General features: G+C 35.5%; 1 protein-coding gene across 1 annotated transcript in view; it reads left to right on the top strand.

The window, feature by feature from the left end:
• VWA8 (von Willebrand factor A domain containing 8) overlaps positions 1-21,944 on the top strand; it is a 179,006-nt gene that overhangs the window by 33,065 nt on the left and 123,997 nt on the right. Inside the window, exons 5-12 of the mRNA XM_079301747.1 lie at positions 3,138-3,305; positions 5,739-5,903; positions 6,315-6,364; positions 6,681-6,789; positions 9,679-9,783; positions 16,505-16,636; positions 17,954-18,088; positions 18,169-18,246. Of these exons, the coding sequence (XP_079157873.1) occupies positions 3,138-3,305; positions 5,739-5,903; positions 6,315-6,364; positions 6,681-6,789; positions 9,679-9,783; positions 16,505-16,636; positions 17,954-18,088; positions 18,169-18,246 (942 nt within the window). The remainder of the gene's footprint in view (positions 1-3,137; positions 3,306-5,738; positions 5,904-6,314; positions 6,365-6,680; positions 6,790-9,678; positions 9,784-16,504; positions 16,637-17,953; positions 18,089-18,168; positions 18,247-21,944) is intronic.

Genomic DNA, 21,944 nt, shown 5'->3' with positions numbered 1-21,944 from the left:
TTGCATTGCTAATGGAAAGCATTCTCTTTCTCAAAATTAGTGATTGTTATACACTTCTTAATATTTGCTGTCTACCCCTACAGCAGATTTTCTTCACATACCAGTTCAAGAGAGAGGTTTTTGTTAGTACTGGAAGCCTGTTACTTCAGCATCCATAGTGTGTGTGTCTCAACATGAGTCAACAAGATTCTATGGATACTCAAAATATTTTGAAACCATATGAACAGAATGTGTATTTTCCTCTGGCTAGTAAAAATCAGTCATAAAGTCTTCATAGACTTATAATATGCAGAATCCAACCAGCTTGGCAAATAAATTGTTTGTTAAAGCAAGTTCTGGCTGTGTCTCCAAACTGCATTTAGACAAAATAGCATTTTGTTCATGCCAGGTATTGGACTGTCTGCTGGAGATTCAGGTTTTCTATTCAGCAGGTTGGAGCAGACTTTTGACATGACCAATGACCTTCCTATGGAAGAATGTTAGTAGAAAATTTGTTCTTTGTACACATTTTATGGGATGAGGAGAGAGGTGTTTTGTGTTGCCTGTTAGGCAACATGATGTCCTGAATGAAGGAAAAAATTCATTGCCTTTTTTAAAGAATTAGTGATTCAGTGGAAGAGAAATAATCTGAGCTTTATTCCTTGTTTAATTGGTTTATTCTAGATTCCTCTGATACTAATTATGAGGCTAGATATAAAAATATTGTCTTTTTAAGGAGAGGACTTGATCTGGAGATCTGTACCTGGATTTGCAAGTGCTTTTCTTTGGTACTGTTTACTTGATACATTAGTAATTAGGAATTGTTTCTATCTTAATAGTGATGTAAAAAGTTTATTCCATGGCTAATTTGCCTGTTGTTAGTTATGCTTCTGAATTGCACAGAAGAGTCTTATTGTTTAGTGTTGTGGTGGTGTAACACCAGCCAGAAATTAAACCTCTGCCCTTCCCTCCTTCCCCTTCTGGTGAGAGAGGAACAAAGTCTGAGATATGGATTGAGATAGCAATTTACTGAAAGCAAACAACAATGGAATAAGAAATGCACAGTAAAGGCATCAATATTAACAGCAAAAGTACACACGCAGGGAAAAAAAAAGGCTTTACACACAAAAGGTGTTCACCACCTCATCTTAGTTCTGGCTTCCCCAAAGACAAGATGGCAGGTGCTCCCAGTCAGTGCTTCCCATCCCTAGCTCTGAGTCAATGAAAAGCAGTGGTGGGCAACCCCCTGGAAACCAGGTCACATTGCACCATGCCACCTGTTTCTGGACAGCTCTGTGGGACTCTGTTCCATGTGGCACTGCTGCTTTTGACCAGTCCATGCCTCTGAGCTTTGGTTTGGCCTGAGCTCCTCTCATCCTGGTTTTGCTGCCACTTCATTCCCCACGGCCACTTCCCACCCTGGCACCATGGTGCGCTGGCTCTGCTGAGGTTTGACTGTGCCAGCTCCACTGGCTCAGCTCTTTTCATCACCAAGAGCCACACTCTTCTGAGGAAGGGGATGGGCAGGTGTGAGGAAGGGCAGGGTCCACATGGCAACCTCTCCCAGAGAGAGAGGGGGTTGGTGTCCCAGCTGTGGTGCGTGCTCTCGCTTTGCTTCCCCTGAAGCCACACCCCATGATGACCTGTGTGGTATAGAACAGCAGCCTGGCCATGCCCATGTGGCTCTGAGCTCTGACCCCTCTCCCAATCCAGGTCAAGTGTCTTCTGTGTCTCAGATGGGTGTCTGAGTCAATTGTGTGCTTTAAACCCATGCAGCAATTAATTTGTTGTGCTGAACTCATCTTTGTTTCTACTTTCGCCATATGCATTTGTCTTTCATATATCTGCTTTCGTATGTAATTTTTTGTGGGTTATTTTTGTATTCTGGTGCTTCTTCATTATTCTTTTTTATATCTTCCTTCTTTCTCTCTGACCTATTTTTTGGCATCTCTTCTATTCATCAGAGATTTCCATCTAGCATTATATGTCATGTTCTTCTGTAGGAGTTTAGAGACAGACATGCTGGGAAAAGATTTCATTTGTACTCCCTTTGCAACTGTGCTTGTGTCTAAAATTGTGTTTAAATGTGATAGGAATGCAAAGAAAGACTCTGATGTCTCTAAATGTTGCCTATGCCCAAACCTGCCACATTGTTACCAGCTTAAACATTTGCAAATCAGAAGAAGACAAGAATGCATTGTATTTAAGAGTCTTTTACTGGGCAGTAATTATGAATATTAGCTATCAAGAGTACTTAATGTACCTGAGTTAATGTCATTGTAACAAAGTTGCACAAAACTGTCAGCATTAGAGGTTAGTTTTATGTTCTGGCTCTATGTTAAGGAGCAGCCATATACGAACGACCAACAAAGTAGAAAAGGAACCATTTTCTAACCCTAATTTTTCAAAGGATTATCAAGTTAATGGCTACATTTTTATTCTGGTTTTGTAGAAGACCATATTCAGTCAGGAAACATAAATTAAATTAATGTTTTTAATTTTATCACTCTTTTAAAAATCTGATTATTTGTGGCTCTATTTACTTTCATCATCCATGTTTGGTTTCAACAGACTTACATTCTAATAAGACTAAAGTGATGTACTGAGGATGAATTATGTTAGTGCATATTCAGAAAAATATGAAGGAATACTGGACTTTTTTCTAAACATCTTAATGTAATTGTATATAAGTTAAACTCCCTTAATTGTATGTTTTCTGTTAAAAATGCTATCCCAGAATTGTTTGATGGTGCTGAAATACTCAAAAATGCAGAATATTATGACACATCAAAAAGAAAGGATGCCACATATATTTATATATACTGTGTTTAGTCTAAAATTCTCCAAGGTTTTATATCTTATTCTGTTGGTACAAAATACTGGAACTTTTTTCTCTCAGTCCCCATAATAGTTAGGCAGTAAAACTCCAGCTCATGAATGTGTAGCACTGTTAAAGGTGATCAGATATCACCCTTCCTGATCACTACTGATATGAGCCATGTTGATTCTAACAGAAATAAATGTTATTTTGGGAAAGTTCTTGGTAGATTGGAGAAGTTCTTAGAAAGTTCTTGGAGATTCTTTTTTAACAGGATTGAATTAATTATGCAAAGTTTATTTCTATTGAAATATTGTGGGGCTTTATGTTTTTTTTAAAGTGTGCAGTTCGTGCAGCTACTGAAGGCAGAATCCTTGTTCTGGAAGGCTTGGAGAAGGCTGAGCGGAATGTCCTGCCAGTGTTAAACAATTTGCTGGAGAACAGGGAAATGCAGCTTGAAGATGGTCGCTTTCTCATGTCTGCAGATCGTTATGACAAACTTTTGCAGGTTTGGAAATGCTATTTGGATGCTATTTGGATTTTGGCTTTTTTTTCCCCTCCTCTTCTTGCTAGTGTTGGGATATTATTGTGAAGGAGAGAGTACATAGGAGTCAAATGGGGGAAATCTCACCAAGGTTTCAGTGGGTTTTTATGTTGTCTACATATGAAGAAGAGTAGTCCATGTTAACCTTGCATGAAGCCTGTATGTTTCTAAAATGTGAGAGTAACTGAAATGTCCTTGTGAAAAGATATTTAAGTTGAAATTTTTGCCATGAAGTTCAGATAATGCTTAGTGATGGTAGCCTTGTTGCTAAGCTTTTAAAATATTAGAATACCAAAAGAATGAGGTCAAGATGAGTATCTCTACATTCAGTCACTATATTGGTGCTGTTTTGCCTTTAATTTACAAAAGTATATGTATACAGCAGTCTAAACTAGAAGACGGTTGGAGGCTTTTCCTTTGATAGGAAATGGGGATTTCAGTGTCTGCTATCATTACTTCCTTAAACTATTTTCATTTTTTTGGGCTTTGAGTACCACTGCTTGGGTGGATACTCTTAAGGCTTTTTTTTTTTTTTTTTTTTACAGTTTAAGTAGTAATTTGCATCTTAGGTCCATGTATTGTAGTTCCCAGTCACATATCTGTCAGTCTGACACCTGCTTCCTCACCTTCCTCACCTGTCACACCAGTGGTTAGGTGTATGATTCAAACCTGTGTGGCAAAGCAAGGGCATTTGCAATAAGCCTTCAGTCACTGATCTTGATTGTATGAAATTACCAGCTCTGCTGAAGTACCATAGTGTATTTCTGAAAATATATCATTATTTCTTATGTCTTTCATCTGATCCATGCCTTTTTAAAAAAAAAAATTGTAATATTTAATTAGTAGACACAGTTACTGGAAGCATTATTATTATATATAAAAACCAAGCTTTTAAAATGTAGTTGTATTTAAAAAATTAAAATGAGAATTCAAACTCAGATTTGGTTGTTAAACATCTCTCTTCCTTTTAAACACTTTTCTGCTGATTAAGTGTTTTTAAAAAAGTGCCTCAGGCACACTGATGATAGTATATGAATTAAATAAATCTCTTGCCACAATTCTAAATCTAATATTGTTTTGTTGTTTGGGGTATATTGTATCACATAAAGTAATGTTCAATTTCGCTTCTCCTGTGTGAATAGTTACTGAGTATTTTGATCTGAAGGAAATGTATTCATATTCATAACTGTGTCCAGTTCTGGCCCCTCAGTTTGGGAAGGACGTTGAGACGCCTGAGCACGTCCAGAGGAGGGAACAAGGCTGGTGAGGGGCTTGGAAAACAAACCCTGTGAGGAAAGGTTGAGGGAGCTGGGGTTGTTTAGGCTGGAGAAAAGGAGACTCAGGGGTGACCTTATCACTCTTTATAAACTCCTGAAAGGTGGTTGTAGTCAAGTGGAGTTGGTCTCTTTCTCCAGGCAGCAACTGACAGAACGAGAGGACACAGTCTTGAGCTGCGCCAGGGGAGACACAGGTTGGATATTAGGAAAAAAAAAAATTCATGGAAAGAGTGATAAAGTACTGGAATGGTCTGCCCAGGGAAGTGGTAGAGTCACCATCCCTGGATGTGTATAAAAAAAGGTTGGATGTGGCCCTTGGTGCCATGGTCTGGTTGAGATGTTAGGGCATGGGTTGGACTTGGTGATCTTGTAGGACTCTTCCAACCTAGTCATTCTGTGAATATACAGTTTCAGGGAGGAGTTAACTGTGATATGGATAGATGGACAGCATTTTTGTATGCAAAAGGTCCTTTGCTTGGCAAATAATAATATAATATTATTTATAATAATTATATATATAATATATATTTTATATATATTATATATATTATAATATATAAAAAATAATGTCCTCATGAAGGAGACTAGTTCTGTATTATTTCATATAATAAAGTATAATTTGTGAATGAAGCTTCTGAAATGGAGATTTTAGTTGCCTTTACACTTGTAATAGAGGGAAAAAAAATTTAAAAACCTTGTTCATTGCAACACACTTCTAATGTTTTAGAATAAAATGTATTTTGTGGTTGGTTTATTTTCTGTTCTTTGTAAAAAGAGTGTTGTGTTTGTACATTTTCACAAGATGTAATGTAAGGTAATATCACAACCAGGCACCATCATCTCTAGGGTTTTTGGTCAGAATGCTACAGGTTTGAAAGCTCTACCTAATTAGTCATTTTTTCTGTGTTCATTTTGGAAAAACTTGGTTTTTTTGTCCACAGATTTGACCAGTTCAAATCTTTCTAGTCACTCTGCATCAAAGACAAGAACATTTGAGAGCATTAACATGTTTAGGCTGGGGACTGGGGCTTTTAGTTGAGCTGGAGCTTAGTCATCATAAGTTTTTAATGCCACAATGTGGGTTGTTTTCCTTCCTGTTGCTTTGTTTTAATTTATTTAGGAGCATACAAAATCAGAGTTAGATGCATGGAAGATTGTTCGGGTTAGCGAAGATTTTCGAGTGATAGCCTTGGGCCTGCCAGTTCCTAAATACTCTGGTAACCCTTTGGATCCACCCCTTCGCTCTCGATTTCAAGCTAGAGATGTTTATCACCTGCCCTTTAAGGTGAGTGTAGTAGCAGAAGAGTGGTTTGTTTGTGTTGGGTAGAGATAATGCCCTGATGTTATGTTCTTCTTATCTCACTTCTGAAAAGAATTATTGGATAACAAATTTGTCTTAAAGTGCATTTTTCATATTTTCATATCAAATAATAAATTCCTGGCATGCAGTCTTAGAGTTCCCATGGAAGTTCCCATGCTGTTCTGCAGCAGAAAAGTGACTTCCATAACACAGCCTTACAAGAAAGAATTTGATCTTTTTTTTATTCTTAAATAAAATTAATTCTGTGTCAAGAACTTAGTAGAATCCTCATGTCTAAATTAGAGGAAAAGATAGAAAATGCTGCATATCATGACCTGTGACCCACAGTATGATGACAAAATTAATTTACTCTGTGATTTTATGTTCTATTTCCAGGACCATCTTCAGCTGTTATATTCAATCGGATCAAACATTTCCACTGAGAGGTAATTTTTCATAATTAAAAAAAAAAAAGAATGAAGAAGCTATGTCCTTTCAGGATTCCATGCTATTTTTGTGTCTCTGTCACCACACAGAGACCAGAAGCAAAGAGATTTTTAATACATGTGAGCATATGCTCACAAGCTTTTTGTATGCAGCCTTCATATAGTGAATCCTTAGTGCTTTAGAACTTCAGTCGCATCTTACTTGTGTGCACTCAGAAGTAGTTCCAGCATCTTTTACTATATTTAACTTTTATGCTTTAGTATTTTAAATGCAGATAGCATGTATAAAACTCTGTAATTACTTTTTCATATGCAGAGTTTCTCGGCTCCTGTCTTTTGCTACAACTCTCTGCTCTCAAGAATCTTCTACACTGGGACTTCCAGATTTTCCTTTAGACAGCTTATCAGCTGCAGTTCAGATTTTGGTATGTACGTACACGTGCTGTGAAACTGTATGGGTTTAAAATTTCTCAAAATTAGAGCTGGTTTATTCATTTTGTTAGAAGAAGTTTAGCATGAATGTTTTTAAAAAAGCCTGAAAACTAAAAATAGTTTAAGGGAGAAAAGTCTCAGATATCTCTGGATAATACTTTAATCAAACAAACATATGGCATAGTACTGGAGAACAAAGTATGGTATGACATAAGATTTGTATTGTTTTTTAAATATATCTTAGTGCTCAATTTCCAGCCCACCTCCCCCTCCCCCAATAAATCATCTTACCTGACTGACTTCAGGACATATACAGTATATCTGATGGCACTGAGGTAGTGAGTGCAGAGAAATAAAAACCACAATCTAAAGGTGCTTTGGATTTAATATTACACATGTAAATCGGATTAATTGCATTATGAAAACACTTATTGATCTCCACTAATACCTTAAAGGACCCAAAACAAATATGGGCGTAGGAAACAGTTAAATTGTATGAGATGAAGCCTACATTAGGTCTTTGGGCTGACTGGTGGATTTAGAATGAACAGAAATGGAAGATTATGTGATGATGAAGGCTGTGCATGCTGAAAGATACAGTGCTTCATGGCAGCTAAGTCCAGAGGGAAATAGGAATTGTTCATTTGCAGAGTTCACAGTGACAGGTCAGGCAGGTCAGGACTAAAGCTGTTACAGTGTTTCTGCTTTCCTGGATAGTCCTTTGTGCCTTGGACTTTATAATTATCTGGTAAAAAGTCAAAGACAACATGAAAGATGCCTTCTGAAGGAAGTTATGGACATGAGATCTGTATAAAGAGGGAGGGAGTGGTATGAAGAAAGGTATAGTCAACCCAGAAGGGTAAAGTACCAGGAGAATTTCTCAAACCCACTCTCCAAGATTCAGGTGTCTGTAGGAGCTCTGCATAGTTCTTTGTCTCATGTGCAGTTATTTTATCTATGGTGCTGCTCAGCAGCAGAGCACTTCTTACATATTTTATTGTATTCTATACATTCAAGTATATCAATTACTTGTGTTACTGTGGTGCTCAGTCCCCTCAGTTGTGCTGAATACTTACAGACAGAATTTGTTCTTTGAATTAGGTGTCCTACATTAGATATTAAGAGGTGATGAAAATTTAAGTTCAGTGAAATGAAGTAGTATTTGAAGGCTTTGGGGAAAATACACTGTTGGATTTTGAAATAAATTGCAGCTTTTTATACTTTTGAGCCACAAAGTGAAGAATTATTTTTAAATGAATGCCAGATGGCTTTCAGAATAACAGAAAGGAAATGAGCCCTAAGCTATTATCTTAACTATGGAGTGAAGGAAGTATTTTATTTTACATTAGAGAATGTGAAGTGTTACCATTGTATGACAGTGTCTTTTGTAGATAAATGGAAACTGTTTATTTTAGAGTTAGTTTTAATCACTTGGATTTCTAAGCTGTGCTCAGTGATTTCAAACTACATCATTTTTCCTTTGTATGCTGGGTCAGTGCCATACTCTGCTTCTAGTTTAGTTAGTCTAACTGTTTAAAAGTGTGAAGAGAGTGCATTGTGTTGAGTAGTTTCTTATCTTCTGTCATAGAGTCACACAGTTCCAAAATATAATTTCTTAGTTTGAGAACTCCTGCCTGACAAAAGGGAAATTTTTTTGTAGGGTCTTGTTCTGAAGAGGCTTATTTTATACATTCCATTGTAATTATTACTAATTTGAGATAATGTGGAAAGATTACATGGCATGTCTTTATATATAGATGGAGGGCTTTTAAAATGCAGTAAAGGGCTCCCTGATCCTTGAAGCTGTACGTTAACTATAGTGCAATAAATGGTTTATTTTTACTGATTTTTTAAATGTGGAACATTATAAATAGTGTTACTGCTTATAAATTGAATTACGCATTTCATAAAATATGCGTCTCCTGGCTTCATTTCCAAGGAACTCTTCTTTCAGTTGTGTGTTTATGTAAACCCAAGTGTATAATTGAAAATCAGTTAATTTCATTTGAATTGTTTTATTTGCTTTGATGAAGGCTAAAAAGATAGTCAAATTACTGTTTTCCATCAGTGTTACACACAAGTAATCCTTAAAAATCTGCAAGTCATTTTTGAAGCAAACCATCAATACTTAAGTTAGAGAGTTTGAAATGCCTTTTTTTACCAGGAAGGCTAAGTGCATAATGTCTTCAATAGTCATAAATGCATTTCTTTTTCTTTTCGCTGCAGCAAAATAGTCAAATATTTTTCTAGTTCAGGCAGCAGTTGACAAAAGACTTAGTACTTAAATCTAACAAGAAGATAGTAAAAAGAAGTAGTTTGGCGTTTTTTTCTGTAGGAAGTACAAGCATACTTTTATTCTTTTCAAAACAAAACAGTTTTAATCAAACTGGTCAAAAATTTCTATGAACTGATTTGTTAAGTCGAATTGGTGCAATATAATAGAATCAAAATTAAATACTATAAATTGCTGTGGATGTGTAGACCATTACTGAGATACAGATTTCTTGTCATATGGTTTCTTTTCTTGTAGTACTGTGGAACTCATTTACCTGTGGTGGGATTTGTCTCTCTTGGCCGTATTTGTTTTTAGGTATCTGAGCCAGTCACTGTAGCTTCCATTTAAGCACAAGAAAGGAAATAATTTTTAGGACATAGTTCTTCTAATCTACTTTATTTAAATCTAATCTACTATATTTAAATTATAATGAACTACACCTGAGAAGTGCCTGTTTCAACTTCTAGTCAAATACTGCTTGTAGTGGTCCTTTATATATTGCCCTTACAGTCATATTTTATGTTCAGAGCTCTGCAGAATTTTGGGTTAATGGCTGGTGACAGAATGAGCCAATCATTTTTTCAATTTTTTTTTAAATTTGAATTAGGATTCCTTTCCTATGATGTCAGTCCAGCATGTTATTGACCGGCTTTACCCCTATAATCTTTTCCTTGGAAAGGAAGGCAAGACTGCAGTCAAAGACATGTTAAAAGTAAGTATTGAATTATATATTTGTATTACAATTCTAGGGAGTGATGGATTATGGCAGTAGTTCTCCTGACTAATGGTATATCCTGGTTTAGAGTGAATTTTGGGAGGAAGCTTTAGAATTGGTCTTTTCTGGAAAATAAATTCAAATGCACCTCCCCCAGCTGATTTGGGAGGTACACCTTCTTCAAGAAAAGTGGAAAAAACTGTTTATTTAACAAGCAAAGTACTCACAAACATGGAAAAATGAATAATATTAAACAATAAAACCTCTCTCTGTTCTGAAGAGATGGCAAGTTCAGAAAGTCTGTCATGGGGGGTATCTCGGCTCAGTCAGTCTCTTATCAATCCCTCCTGTGCTGGAAAATGCCATGTCCTGGCCCCTATGGGCTACAGATGTGAGCTCCCGGTGTTCTGGGTTTTCAGCCCAGAGCAGGGCTGATCAGTTCCAAGATAAAGGAAAAAAAAAAAAGGCACAGTCCAAGGAACTTCTCTGCCTCAGCTAGCTAAAAGCAAAGGAGAGCTCTCTCCCGCTGTCCGTGCTGCAGACAGCATGCACTGAGACAGTGAGGAATGCAGGAGAGTGAAAATGAATTTTCTGCACACACAAACTACGCGCCACTGCTTCCTCCTCCCTTCACTCTTGGATCTGGAATTAAAGGTGCAGAACTTATTTCTGGGTCAAACAGACGAATGGGGATACAATTCATCATCATAAAGTCACCACAGGACATGGTACTTCATTACTTCTGCATAGAACCAGAAATCTTAGGTAAATTAAATGACTACATTATTGCTGATGTTTAAAACTTTCAAAACATAATTTTTTAAAAAACATCATAAATTTCATTGTAGTGAAAGGTGAAACCTCTAGGATCTTTGAAATATTTAGAATTTTCATTTAAAGGCTATGGAAAAGTCCTCATTATGTAATAAGTGGTTAATTAATTTGAAAGTGGTTACTTGTATGGTTAAGGTAGTTAAATGCTTAAAAAATACCTCTGTCATTTGACATTTAAGCAGAGATTCAAAAAAGACTGTGGATATCACATGCACAAAGTAAATCCACTATTGCATTATTATAGATTGTATTGGTTTCTGGATTTGGTCTGTGTTATTTTTTGCTTATTGTTGATCAAGTCTGTTTTGCCAATTTGTCCATGTTTAATAGTAGTTTACAAAGCCTATAATGGGTTACAATGGGTTATTTCATTTATCTTTTAAAACTTAACCACAGTATAAGCTTTCTTTAACTTTTTAATATGTTGTAGGAGTTACGTATTTTGCAGAAAATTAACATTAAAACATTTTAACCCGCTCTTTCAGTCCTGAAAATTAGATACTATTTCTACATTCATATTTGGAAATAACCGACTTTGTAGCTAGCAAATATTTGGTTTCCCTAAAACCAAGTTTATGCATCAGGGAGATGTTTGCAGCCCATCCCTGCTGACACGTTCTTTCCCCCTTCTCCCTCCTCCTTTTTGCACTGGAGTTCAGTTCTGTATTCCCTGTGTAACTGGGCTGCTCTTCTACTTGTCTTCCTCAGTTTTGACATGGACAGTCCTTGCATTTGATTAGAAAGCTGTCCTGAATGACTTGCTAGCTTTTCTGAACCATCACAGCTGACTCCTATGGGGTCCTACTACCATTTCTCTGGGTAAGCCAATATGGCCTAAAGTGCAGGACCTGAAGTCATTTGTCACTTGCCTGTTGCACAGGAACTTCCACCTGCATATGAGGAAGAACTACTTTACTCTGTGGGTAACCCAGCATGGGAACAGATTGCCCTGAGAGGCTGTGGTGTCTCCCTCACTGGAGATATTCAAGAGCCATATGGACACGTCCTCTAGGATAACCCTGCTTGAGCAGGGAGGTTGGACCACATGACCCTCTGTGGTCCCTTCCAACCTGACCCATTTGGTGGTTCTGTGTCATGCTTTCCTTCCACCACAGTTTGGGATGATTGAAGTTGCCTATGAAAACAATAATCGGTGTGGAAATAGACTCTTACCTGTTACAGAACAGTAACAGTCACTTCTATCTTAATAAACCTTTATTTTAAATACTTTGTCATTTTGTTTTTTCCTTCAGTTACAGATGGTGAATGTCTTTGTGTTCAATACCATCAGCTTCATTTTCTTTTCTTTTCTTTGTGTTGTACATGCTTTTGCTTCTTGCATAAGACATTAATTTGGCTCGTAATATCTTCTTTCTCAATCATAATATACTTTTAAATACCTCATTAATAGATGTTTCTGCTTTAATCTTTCCTCTTTTTGAAAAAAGTTTTCCTCATCACTTCCTTCACAAACTTATGATATCAACAAGTACATATAATCTTATTTGGAATTTTATTCTATTTGCACACCACAAATCTTGTTAAGCAATGAACTTTAAGAAATACAGAAAATAACTGGTTGTATTGAGGAATGTCTGTTTATAATAATGTTATAATAATAGCAGCTCCAGAACTGTATAAAATTTTAATAAGAGATTATTTTTTGCATTGTCTAAGAATAGTGAGGGAGAAGAGTCTAGCAAAAGCAAGACTTCTTATTTCAATGGGTTTCCTAGGAGTGTCCAGGTAATAACTGCCACTGAATGCTTCTTTCCATGTAAAAGAAAATCTTAACTGGGTGGTAACAAGAGTTGAAAAAAAAATAGTGGAAGTATGTTGACATTGATGGATTAATTTGTGTATTCAATCACTTCTTAACATCAGCTAATATTTAAAGAAAAAAACCCAAATTTCAGGTAATGGAATGTAAAGTTTAGGTGTCAGACTCAGAGGCAGACATGGGGATGTAGTCATATAGCTGCTGACATACCCTAATTTCAGGCTATCTTCCCTTCCAGTCAGCTGTTGGAGCTGAGACGTGAGATAACCAGTGGTTATGCTAAACAGGTAGTTAGTTTGGGCAACTATTAGATGCTCTGTATGTTTCCTGAAGAGATCATATTCTTAAAGCACTATCTTCCACGTGTTATCTTCAACTTGGAGAAATCCTTTCCTTGCACACCTTGCTTAATGAGGCTGCACCAAGATCTAGGCTTTATTTGTAATTCTCAGTAATGAAATGTGAAATATTGACTTATACCTTCCCTGGCAGTGAAGGTAGTTTCTTGGGAGTATTTGTGGATGAGAAACTTTGAGCCCAGAAAGCCAGCTGTACCCTGTGCTGCATCAAAAACATACTGGCCAGCAGGTTGAGAGAGGGGATTCTGCCCTTCCATTCCTCTCTGATGAGACCCCACCTAGAATAAAGTTGGTGAAAAAAGGATGTCTATCAACCAGCGTTTTAATTTGATACAAATGTAACTCCTTGTTTCCAGTTAGCATAAAAAATGGTATTTAAGGATTGCACATTAATCCAACATCAGCAGTGGTCTTTAGAGGTGCTTAACATACAAAAGCATTTGTACAATGCTACAGTTTGCAGCATTCATTAGTTCACTAGCTTGCAACAGACAGACAGGGCAGAAGTACCAAAATAAACTTTCTGATTAAAGTGAACTTTATGATGCACCTTTGTTTACCCTTATTTGAAGTTTCTGCCTTTTGGCAACTGTATCAATTTGTATTCTGATTCTTAAAGATGATCCTTAATTCAGAAGAGCTGATGAAGGAAAACATGAGTTGCTTGGAATTTTGGCCTTCAAAATTATTCTGTACATTGACAAAATACTGACGTGACAAATTATTTTCACTGGCAGATGAACATTTGGAATATAATTGTAAAAATTAAGTAAAAATGTGGTTTTTTCTCTGCAAGACTGAGATGCGGAGAAATCGCTGATTTCAACAAAAACAGCTTCCAGTCAAATATTGTCTAACAATAAGCTTGAAGCATGTATGATGTGTTTCCCATAGCACTGGAGTTTTCTGTATGCAACTGAGAGGCTTTTATAAAACTGATTGGCTTCATTTTGGCTGTGAATTATGGCAAATAAGGGACTCCACATTTTCTATACTTTTTTTCTTCATTGTCCCATAAACTTTTAGTATTTTACTTCAGATTCATTGGATGTTTGGATTTTACTCTTTTTAATTCTCACATGACTTTGTGTGCCTTTTTTCACAGTGTTGGAAGCACTCACTGATTGAATTTTTTTACCTTCTAATCAGGAGAATTTTTCAATGAGATTTTAGAAAAATATATGCAGAACAGATTTGTCTTAATAAACGAGCAAGTTACTTTTAGCCTATATCTCTTTTTAGCTGCACTGTAAAGCCCTTGATTTTTTCTGCATTTTTTCATGCTTTGATTAATTCTATGTTTACTGTTTTGATCTTATATCAAAGTTTTTCTGTTGCCTTTACTCATTTTTGTATTACTTGCACACCCACTTTAATCTTACCTGACCTCCTCATTGAAAACTGTTCCCCTGCCTCATAGTACATAGGAACACTTGTAAGACTGCAATTCTATTTCATGTCTAGACAAGAAAGAATTCTTCAGGATTCTTTTCTCTCTTCTAAGATATTTCTGTTGCAAATTTTGTTCTAAGGAAGGATTTGTTTCTCTCTTACTCCTTCCAAAGTTTTTTATAATCTTTGGGGTTTTGCATTAATAAATGTTCTTAGTGCCAATACATACCATTGTAGTGGAATCTGTCAGACTTCATCTATCAATCCATCCCATCTTGCATTTACAGTTCGTCTTTTACTCTTTGTGAAGTAGTCCAGTCCTCTGGTTCTGTGGAAAATTCTCTTTCCTTCCCATGCAGAATCTTCCAGCCTTTGGATTATTCTTTTGAATAGCCTAGCTGCCTTGTGGGTTCAGCTGATTGATCATCTGCAGCTATGGCTCATTTAAGCTCTCTGTTCTTTTGGCCAGTTGGATTACTGGTGTGTTCTTTGCATTTTCCATTTTGGGATACTGCAAATCATTAGATACTTCCAAGTGGTCAGAATTCCTCTTCTTTTTTTCCTTAACTTCTACAGTTTGCCTTTTCTCTTGTGTTCTTAGGCATGCAGAACCTGGCCTGATGATTATGAGCTGCCAAACCACTTCCCCAGTTTTCGGTGACTGATCTATTCTTTTTGCTTTCCTCTGAGTTGATGAGGCTGCCTGCTTCTGGCTCTCCAAGTATCTCTTGAAATTTCTGATACTGAATGTGCTTGGTAGTTGTTCACTCAAACCACAAATATTTTTTCCTTTGCAGGTATCAGCCTGAACATTTTATAGAGTTAGATTTTAATATGTTGTACTTCTCTTTTATGCCACTCTAAATCCATTTCTGCCTATCATAATTCTAAATGAAGAGCTGCATCAAAGAGCTGCAAACAAACAAAAAAACAACCTATCAAAAAAAAAAGACTTTAGAAATTTTAAGATCCCAAGACCTTTGTATACAAGTTCTGCTGTTCCTGTCTCTAAATCATTGTTACCCAGAATCCAGCATCTGCTGGATTGCTGTAGGCAATCTTGCTTACTCAGTTATTTTCCCTTGTTGGTAAGGGTTTTGTGTACAAGCAGTTGGCAATTTTGTATGTAAGCACTCTTGACTCTATCTGAAATGCCACTAGCTTAGTAAGAATATTGCAATTTATTAATGAAGGCAAGAGTGAGAACATTTGGTAGTTGCTTTCACAGAATTCTAGATGGAGTTTCTTAGAATAGTACTTGGAGATCGTACTCAGCAGGCATTCCTGTCTTCTCTTCTTGTTTAAGAATTGAATGGTGTCTGATGTAGACTCAGCTGTTACAATAAGAATATAATTTAGTGCAGCCCTTTACTAAAGCACATTTATCTTAAATACATGTTGAAACAGTATTTTTGTACGCTTTTGCTCCAGAATGGAAATTTACAAAGTGATGAAGAGAAAAAACTATTATTATAAAAATACATCTCTGTTTTCTTTTGAAACTTAAATAGGCAATGCTATGAATCCTAGTAGTAATAATACTATATGCCTTTTAAGAGTGATTTTACATTAATGACTTCTGTTAAAAAAAACTATTTTCTTAGAATTCTAAGGAGTTGGACAGTACTCCTTTTTCTCTTGTTTACTCAACTTTCACTGTGTTGAATAAAAGGGCTCTATGAATTCAGTAGTTCCAGTTATTAGCTTTTTTTTTTGTGCAGGAAAGTCCCAATATGACTCTCCTTACTGAACATTTTTTAAATGGCTTTCGTGCCTTCTGTGTACAGCAGAAATAAAAATTATAATGCTCAGAAGAGGATTGAGAAAAGTATGTCCTGTTTCATGTCCTTAATATACCCAGAACATACTGAAGGCTTAATTTGTACAGGTTGTCCTCAATTTCCATTGTATGAAGCAACTAGGAAACTAAGTAAATGCAATGCTTGCTGGTTATTTTTATTAGTAGTCAGATGTTTAAATCTACAATTGGTTATAATGAGCTGCAGAGATAAGTGATCTATTATTACACATGCTAAAGGCTATGGTTCATTTCTTGTGTTGTTTTAGACCGTCAGATTAAGAACTTGGCAAAGTCACCATGTGACATTTTCACTTTACATCTGTCACTACAGTCTGAATAAGTATATAGTCTCTCTGCTTTGGTTTTAAATGTAAATTATATAGGCCATCAAGAATGTTAACACAGGCATCTGCAGTGAAAGTTGAAGTAAATGAATTTAGGACTTCACAAAGTATTAATCATTAATTGCTCCAGCATTATTTTAGAAGGAACAGTTTTAAAAACCAGGAAGTTGTATTTAATAAATAATTTCCTCACTCCTGAATTTTACAGCGCTTTGAGCTTCAAGATGCAGAAAAGCACTTGTTTCCCAGGAAGATTACTAGAGTAGAAAGTGTGCATGGAAACAAACCCTTCAAAGCTGATATAACTGTCCAAATTGGTGAAAAAGAAGTGACATTCCAGGTAGGAAATAATATATGAATCAAATTATACTATGTTTTTAAAACTCACTAACTTGTTTTTGTCTCTTCCAGAATTTGACACATTTGATACTTTAAGTCATTTGTACTGAACTTTTTGTAGAATAACACATGGTATTTATTGGAGACACATTTAGATCCTGGAATATAAGTTTATGGATACACATGATTTTATTTCTAGATAAACTTGTCGTTTCCTCCATGTGAATCATTGCAGTTTGGATGAAAAAGAAGCCTTTAAATTTCTTTTTTTTTTTTGTTTTATTGGATTAGAATAGTGGAGAGTACTTATGATGGTCTTAATGCTGCTTTCCCTTTTTCTTTCTATAAAAACAATAGTCTGTCTTTGTTTACACTTGAAATAAAATCTAATGAGTGCTTGGTAATGTTCCGACACAGGATGTTGGGAAAATGGAACAAAGTAATCACATCCAATATGATTAGTTTGAGTTTCTTCCAATTAAGTTTATGACCTGCTAGGTGTTGAAATAAGTTCTTAATCAGGAAACAGATGCTGATCTGAGAATTTGAAGTTCATGTTGAATTTGGAGAGTCTTGAGAATCTGTAGAGAAGGTGAATTAGTGGGAGTCCGAGAGATTAGAATAACATTGGTGAGGAATATCCTAAGAGAGTTTGTACTGTGACAAAATTAGGAGGGGAATAACAGCAAATGGGAACTTTTCAGGAAAAGTTGAGTCTGTAGGAACTTAATCAAGTTCTTTTCTGAAGCAAAGATTTTTGTTTTCATTTGATATACAGTTGATATTTTCTGAAAGTACTTCTGCAGAATGTCTCTCTTATGTTCTCTGAACTGGAGGGCATAAGAAGTTTACAGATGAAACTGTTTCCAGACCAGAGCAGGAAGTGGAAATGTAGAGCAAGTACATTAATGTGGTGAACAATTGAAACTCTTCAAAGTTCGGGTCAGATTTTCACAATGATAATTGCTCTATCTCTTCCCTCTTTCTCTGATGAGCAATGAATATTGGTGACTTTTTTTTTTTTTTGTCTCTGTCATGAAAAGCCTCAAGTTCTTTGCATACTCCAATGCAATTGTATTGATTCACCTTTTAAAAAATTTTCAGGAAGAGTGGGTGAAGGAATTTGTCTATTAGAAAGATGGTTTAATTTTGTGACAGTGTCAGTTTCAAGTTTGATGAATGACAATTATCAGCAAAATATTACAGTAGTTTTGGACAAGCATAACCTAGTTCATACGGAGCTTATAGTTATCACAATATAGCTCATTTATTTTCTGATTTTTTTTAATATATTTTGATTTACTTTTTTTTCTTATAGGTTCCAGCTGGAACAGGAATGTTAAAAAACCATTCTCAATCAGATACTTTCATACGGACTTCCAGCCATAATCAGCTGTTGGCAGAAATGATGCAATCCCATATGGTTAAAGATATGTGTTTAATTGGAGGAAAAGTAAGAATTTAAATTTCTGTTCTCCTTTCTTCCCATGATCTTTAGGATGTAGTCTAATTAATATTTTTTAAACTTTTTAGGGCTGTGGCAAAACAGTTATTGCGAAGGAGTTTGCTGATATACTGGGGTACAGCATAGAACCTATCATGCTATACCAGGTAAAGAAACTGTCTGCTTATAATCATGATTTGAATAAGATCTCAAATGGAGACTTTCTCACAACACTAAAGGTGTTGGGTGTTTTTGCAAGCCCCAGGTTCTGTCAAGCTTAAGAGCAATGTCATAGCCAGTGGTCACTCAGTACTTGTTTGGAAAGAATTGTCTGTCTTAGGTTGTAGTGCACTCTAACCTCATGACATAAGCTGAAAACTTGCAAGATTTAAAAGCAGAATTAATTAATTTGCTAGCTTTTCACACAGAGATCACATGTGTAAGGTTTTCTCCATAACCCTGAGGAATGAAAGTGCTTAAATAAAATATGAAGTCAAGGGTCTCCTATGATCTTATGAGTCAAAATATACCAAATATAATAGGATTTACAATTCTAAGTGAAGCAGGATTTACAGTTCTAAGTGATCATTTACAATGCTGCAGGAAAATATTAGCATCAGATTTAATGCAACATACTGGTCTCTTTCTTCGATCCCTTTTCTGCTTTATTTTTTTTCCCAGACAGCATGAAGACCTCCAGAGGAAGAAATGGCAGTGGCATCTGACTTGAATGTATATTGGCATGTAGGGAGAAACACTGACAGAGATGGGTGGTGAGGTTGAAGGATTGAAAAAATGAGAGGCAAATAGAAAAGAAAAATACTGATGATGATGATGATGAAAAAAGATAGTCCATTTAGTGCTTTCCTTCACTGTTGAGAACCTCCCCAGAAAAGATCCTACTGCTTTTCCTTCCACTTCTATGTGGCTTCAGCTGATAAGGGTGAAGACTGTCTGCATAACGGGAGTCACATGGATGACTTCTGCCCTTTTCTTATGCTTTGACATGGCTGACTGTGAGCAGATTTGGGTTCCAGTGCTACATGTCCTCTTCAGTGTTATGTTCATAGTAATATACGTGGATTCCCAGCGGTGCCAACTATCTTTTGTATAGTGGTCCATTAAAATAGGTGTATAGTTTCTGAGCCAGAGCTACTGTGTGTCCAGCTGCTCTGAGTACTTCTCTCTGTACTTGTCACTGTAAACATAGTTTTAAATCATCCCAGAAAAAGAACTTCTATAACTTGATAAACCTGCTCTACAGCAAGCACACTCTAACCCTTGTATTGTTGCACACAATACAATATTTGGTATTCACCAACAAAATTAGATAATTATTTGCTTAAAAACGTGGCCACTGTTTCTCAACTCTCTGCCTTTAATCAGTTTGGTTTAAATTAATATGAGCAGAAGGCTTCATTTTTGGAGTCACATGAGCAGAGCTGACAATGCAACTGTTTATTTAGTAAACATCATTCTTTGAAAGGCATCTGTAGTTCCTATAAAAATCTAGTAAAGGATTTGAGGTGTTTCTCACTGAACCTTTCCTTTGTTTTTACCAGCTGATTAAGCTCAGAGGGTAAAGGGGTTTTATAGAAAGGATTTTGGTGATATCAAAACAGTATCAATAAAGCAAATCAATGACTGAGAGCTGCATGTTCGCTGTAAATTCCTGTGTAGCCAAGCTAAGACCCACATGTGTATCTATACATAAAAATGTTTCCTAATGTACAATGTGTTATGTAAAGTCAGAAGTTTTTACAAAAAGCAGTGGATAAAAATATGAATGTAGCTGAGCTATAAATAGAATTTCAGAATGCATTTGTTTTTCTTAAAATATATAACCTATCAGGGACTTTGCATAGCAAAGTAATAGGATAATTTAATGATGATTTAACAAATGTTAAATTCATACACTAATTCATCAGTGAAAACTATTAAAAGTTTGATGCTGCTTCAATTCAGCATTTTTTCCTACTTTCATTCAAAAAAGGGTCTTTGGGTTTTTTTCAGAGAGACATAATATTGTCTTGAATCCATTTCTAAACTTAAGGAGCTTTTTTTTTCTTTGGTTCTTATTTACTTTCTGATAATTTTTGCAGGCATAACAATGAGTAGAGGGACATTTACCTTTGGTCTGTAACAATAGTACTGTTTCTCCTGAGGCTGCCTGAAGTAATTAATTTTGGAATTTATTTTTTAATATATGTGTTTATATATATATATGTATGTGTATATAGTCTTTACTTATAATATTTGCTTCATTGTTCTTTGGAACAGAAGTTGATTTAAGGACTTCAATAATGTGAAAAGATGAAGCTTGATATTGATTTCATAGAAAAAAACAACTCTAAAAGCTTTTATGTTGTGAAGTGGGAATCAAATTTACCTAAAGCAAACCTTTTGGAACATAAATCATCTCTTATACTAACAGTTGGTTGAGAGAACAGTTCCTGTCTCATTTGTGACATCTGACATCATTATATGGATTTCTCATTATATGTAGTTCTATGTAGGTAAATTGCTGAGAAAGGAAACTCATCCTGATTAGAAAAGGTTTGTTTTTAAGTTGACTCTTAATGCAGTTAAGCAACAGAAAATGAGAAGCAGTGGCCAGCTAGTGCTTTGTGGACTGTAGCTAGGGAACTTTTTGTCCAAATTGCTTAAAATAAAATATTTTCTCCCCCCCGCAGAATTTCAGAGGAGGAAAAAAGTAAGAGTCAAAGTGATGTTATAACAGTTTTTCCAGCAACTTGCTCCTTTTCTTCCCTAGCAAAAACAGATCTGTAAGCACTTCACTAGTGTTTGTGTACAGTAATGTTTTTGTTTCTAGGACTTTTTTTTTATGCCTGACCTCATATTTTTTCTTTACCAAATCCTTCCAGTTTTTTGTTTGAGAAATGCTAACAAAAGATGAGTCCAAATTGGCATGAAAAGCAGAAAACATAGTCTTAATGCATAATTGCCAAGAACATGATTAGTACTAAAAGCCATGAAAAATGGAGACTGGTTGGAGGCTTGTGTTGCTATAGCTGCTAGAGGGAGTGCAACAGAAGTTATCCCACTTGATTTTTCTCCTAAACATATTTTTTTCTGTATACAAACTGCTCTATAAAATAAACAGTGAAATGTAAAACACAGAAGTTATAATGACTGTTAAAAATTAAAGTAAGTTTTTTGTTTCACAAGGCAATATATTGTTGCCATTTCTTTGCCAAATAAGAGGAATAACTAATTCTTATACTTCAGTTACCTCCCCTCCAAAGGGAGATCTTCTTAGTGTTAGAGTATTTTAAGATTGGTTTTAATATCATATGTTATTTTAATAAAATTTATTAAAAAATGGGTAAGCATAAATAAATAAATAAATCTCTGGGCAGGTACTTAGTCATAAAATAAGTTCTTTACAAAATCTGTGCAGGTGTTAGTAATGGTATTCCTTTTTAATCATTCCTTAACTAAATCTCAGTCAACCATTTAAATAACAATATTATATTCATATTCATTATAGTTCAGAAAATAATTTGCATAAAATTCTCTTCAGAGTTTATATGCATGAAATTAATGCATGATTCTCATTGTTGGAATTAGAGATGAACATGCTGTATAGCAGTCAATTCGTACTGTATGTTCTTTCATGTCTCTAGAGGTGAATTATACAAAGGTGTGTTAGTTAAATATTCATTACAGCATTTACTAGCTGCTGCATGCACAGTTCTTAAGCAAGTCCTAAACCCAAATTTTTCTCTCTCCTTAATAAAAAACTTTCATATCTAATTCATTAATAAAATAGGATAGAGTGACTACAGCCATAAAACAATAGAAATACAACAGTAAAAATATGGTACATTTTGTGGATTTGATG

This window comes from Erithacus rubecula (genome assembly GCF_903797595.1).
Source record: "Erithacus rubecula genome assembly, chromosome: 1".
Classification (NCBI taxonomy): domain Eukaryota; kingdom Metazoa; phylum Chordata; class Aves; order Passeriformes; family Muscicapidae; genus Erithacus; species Erithacus rubecula.
This window is presented reverse-complemented; position numbering and strand designations above follow the sequence as displayed.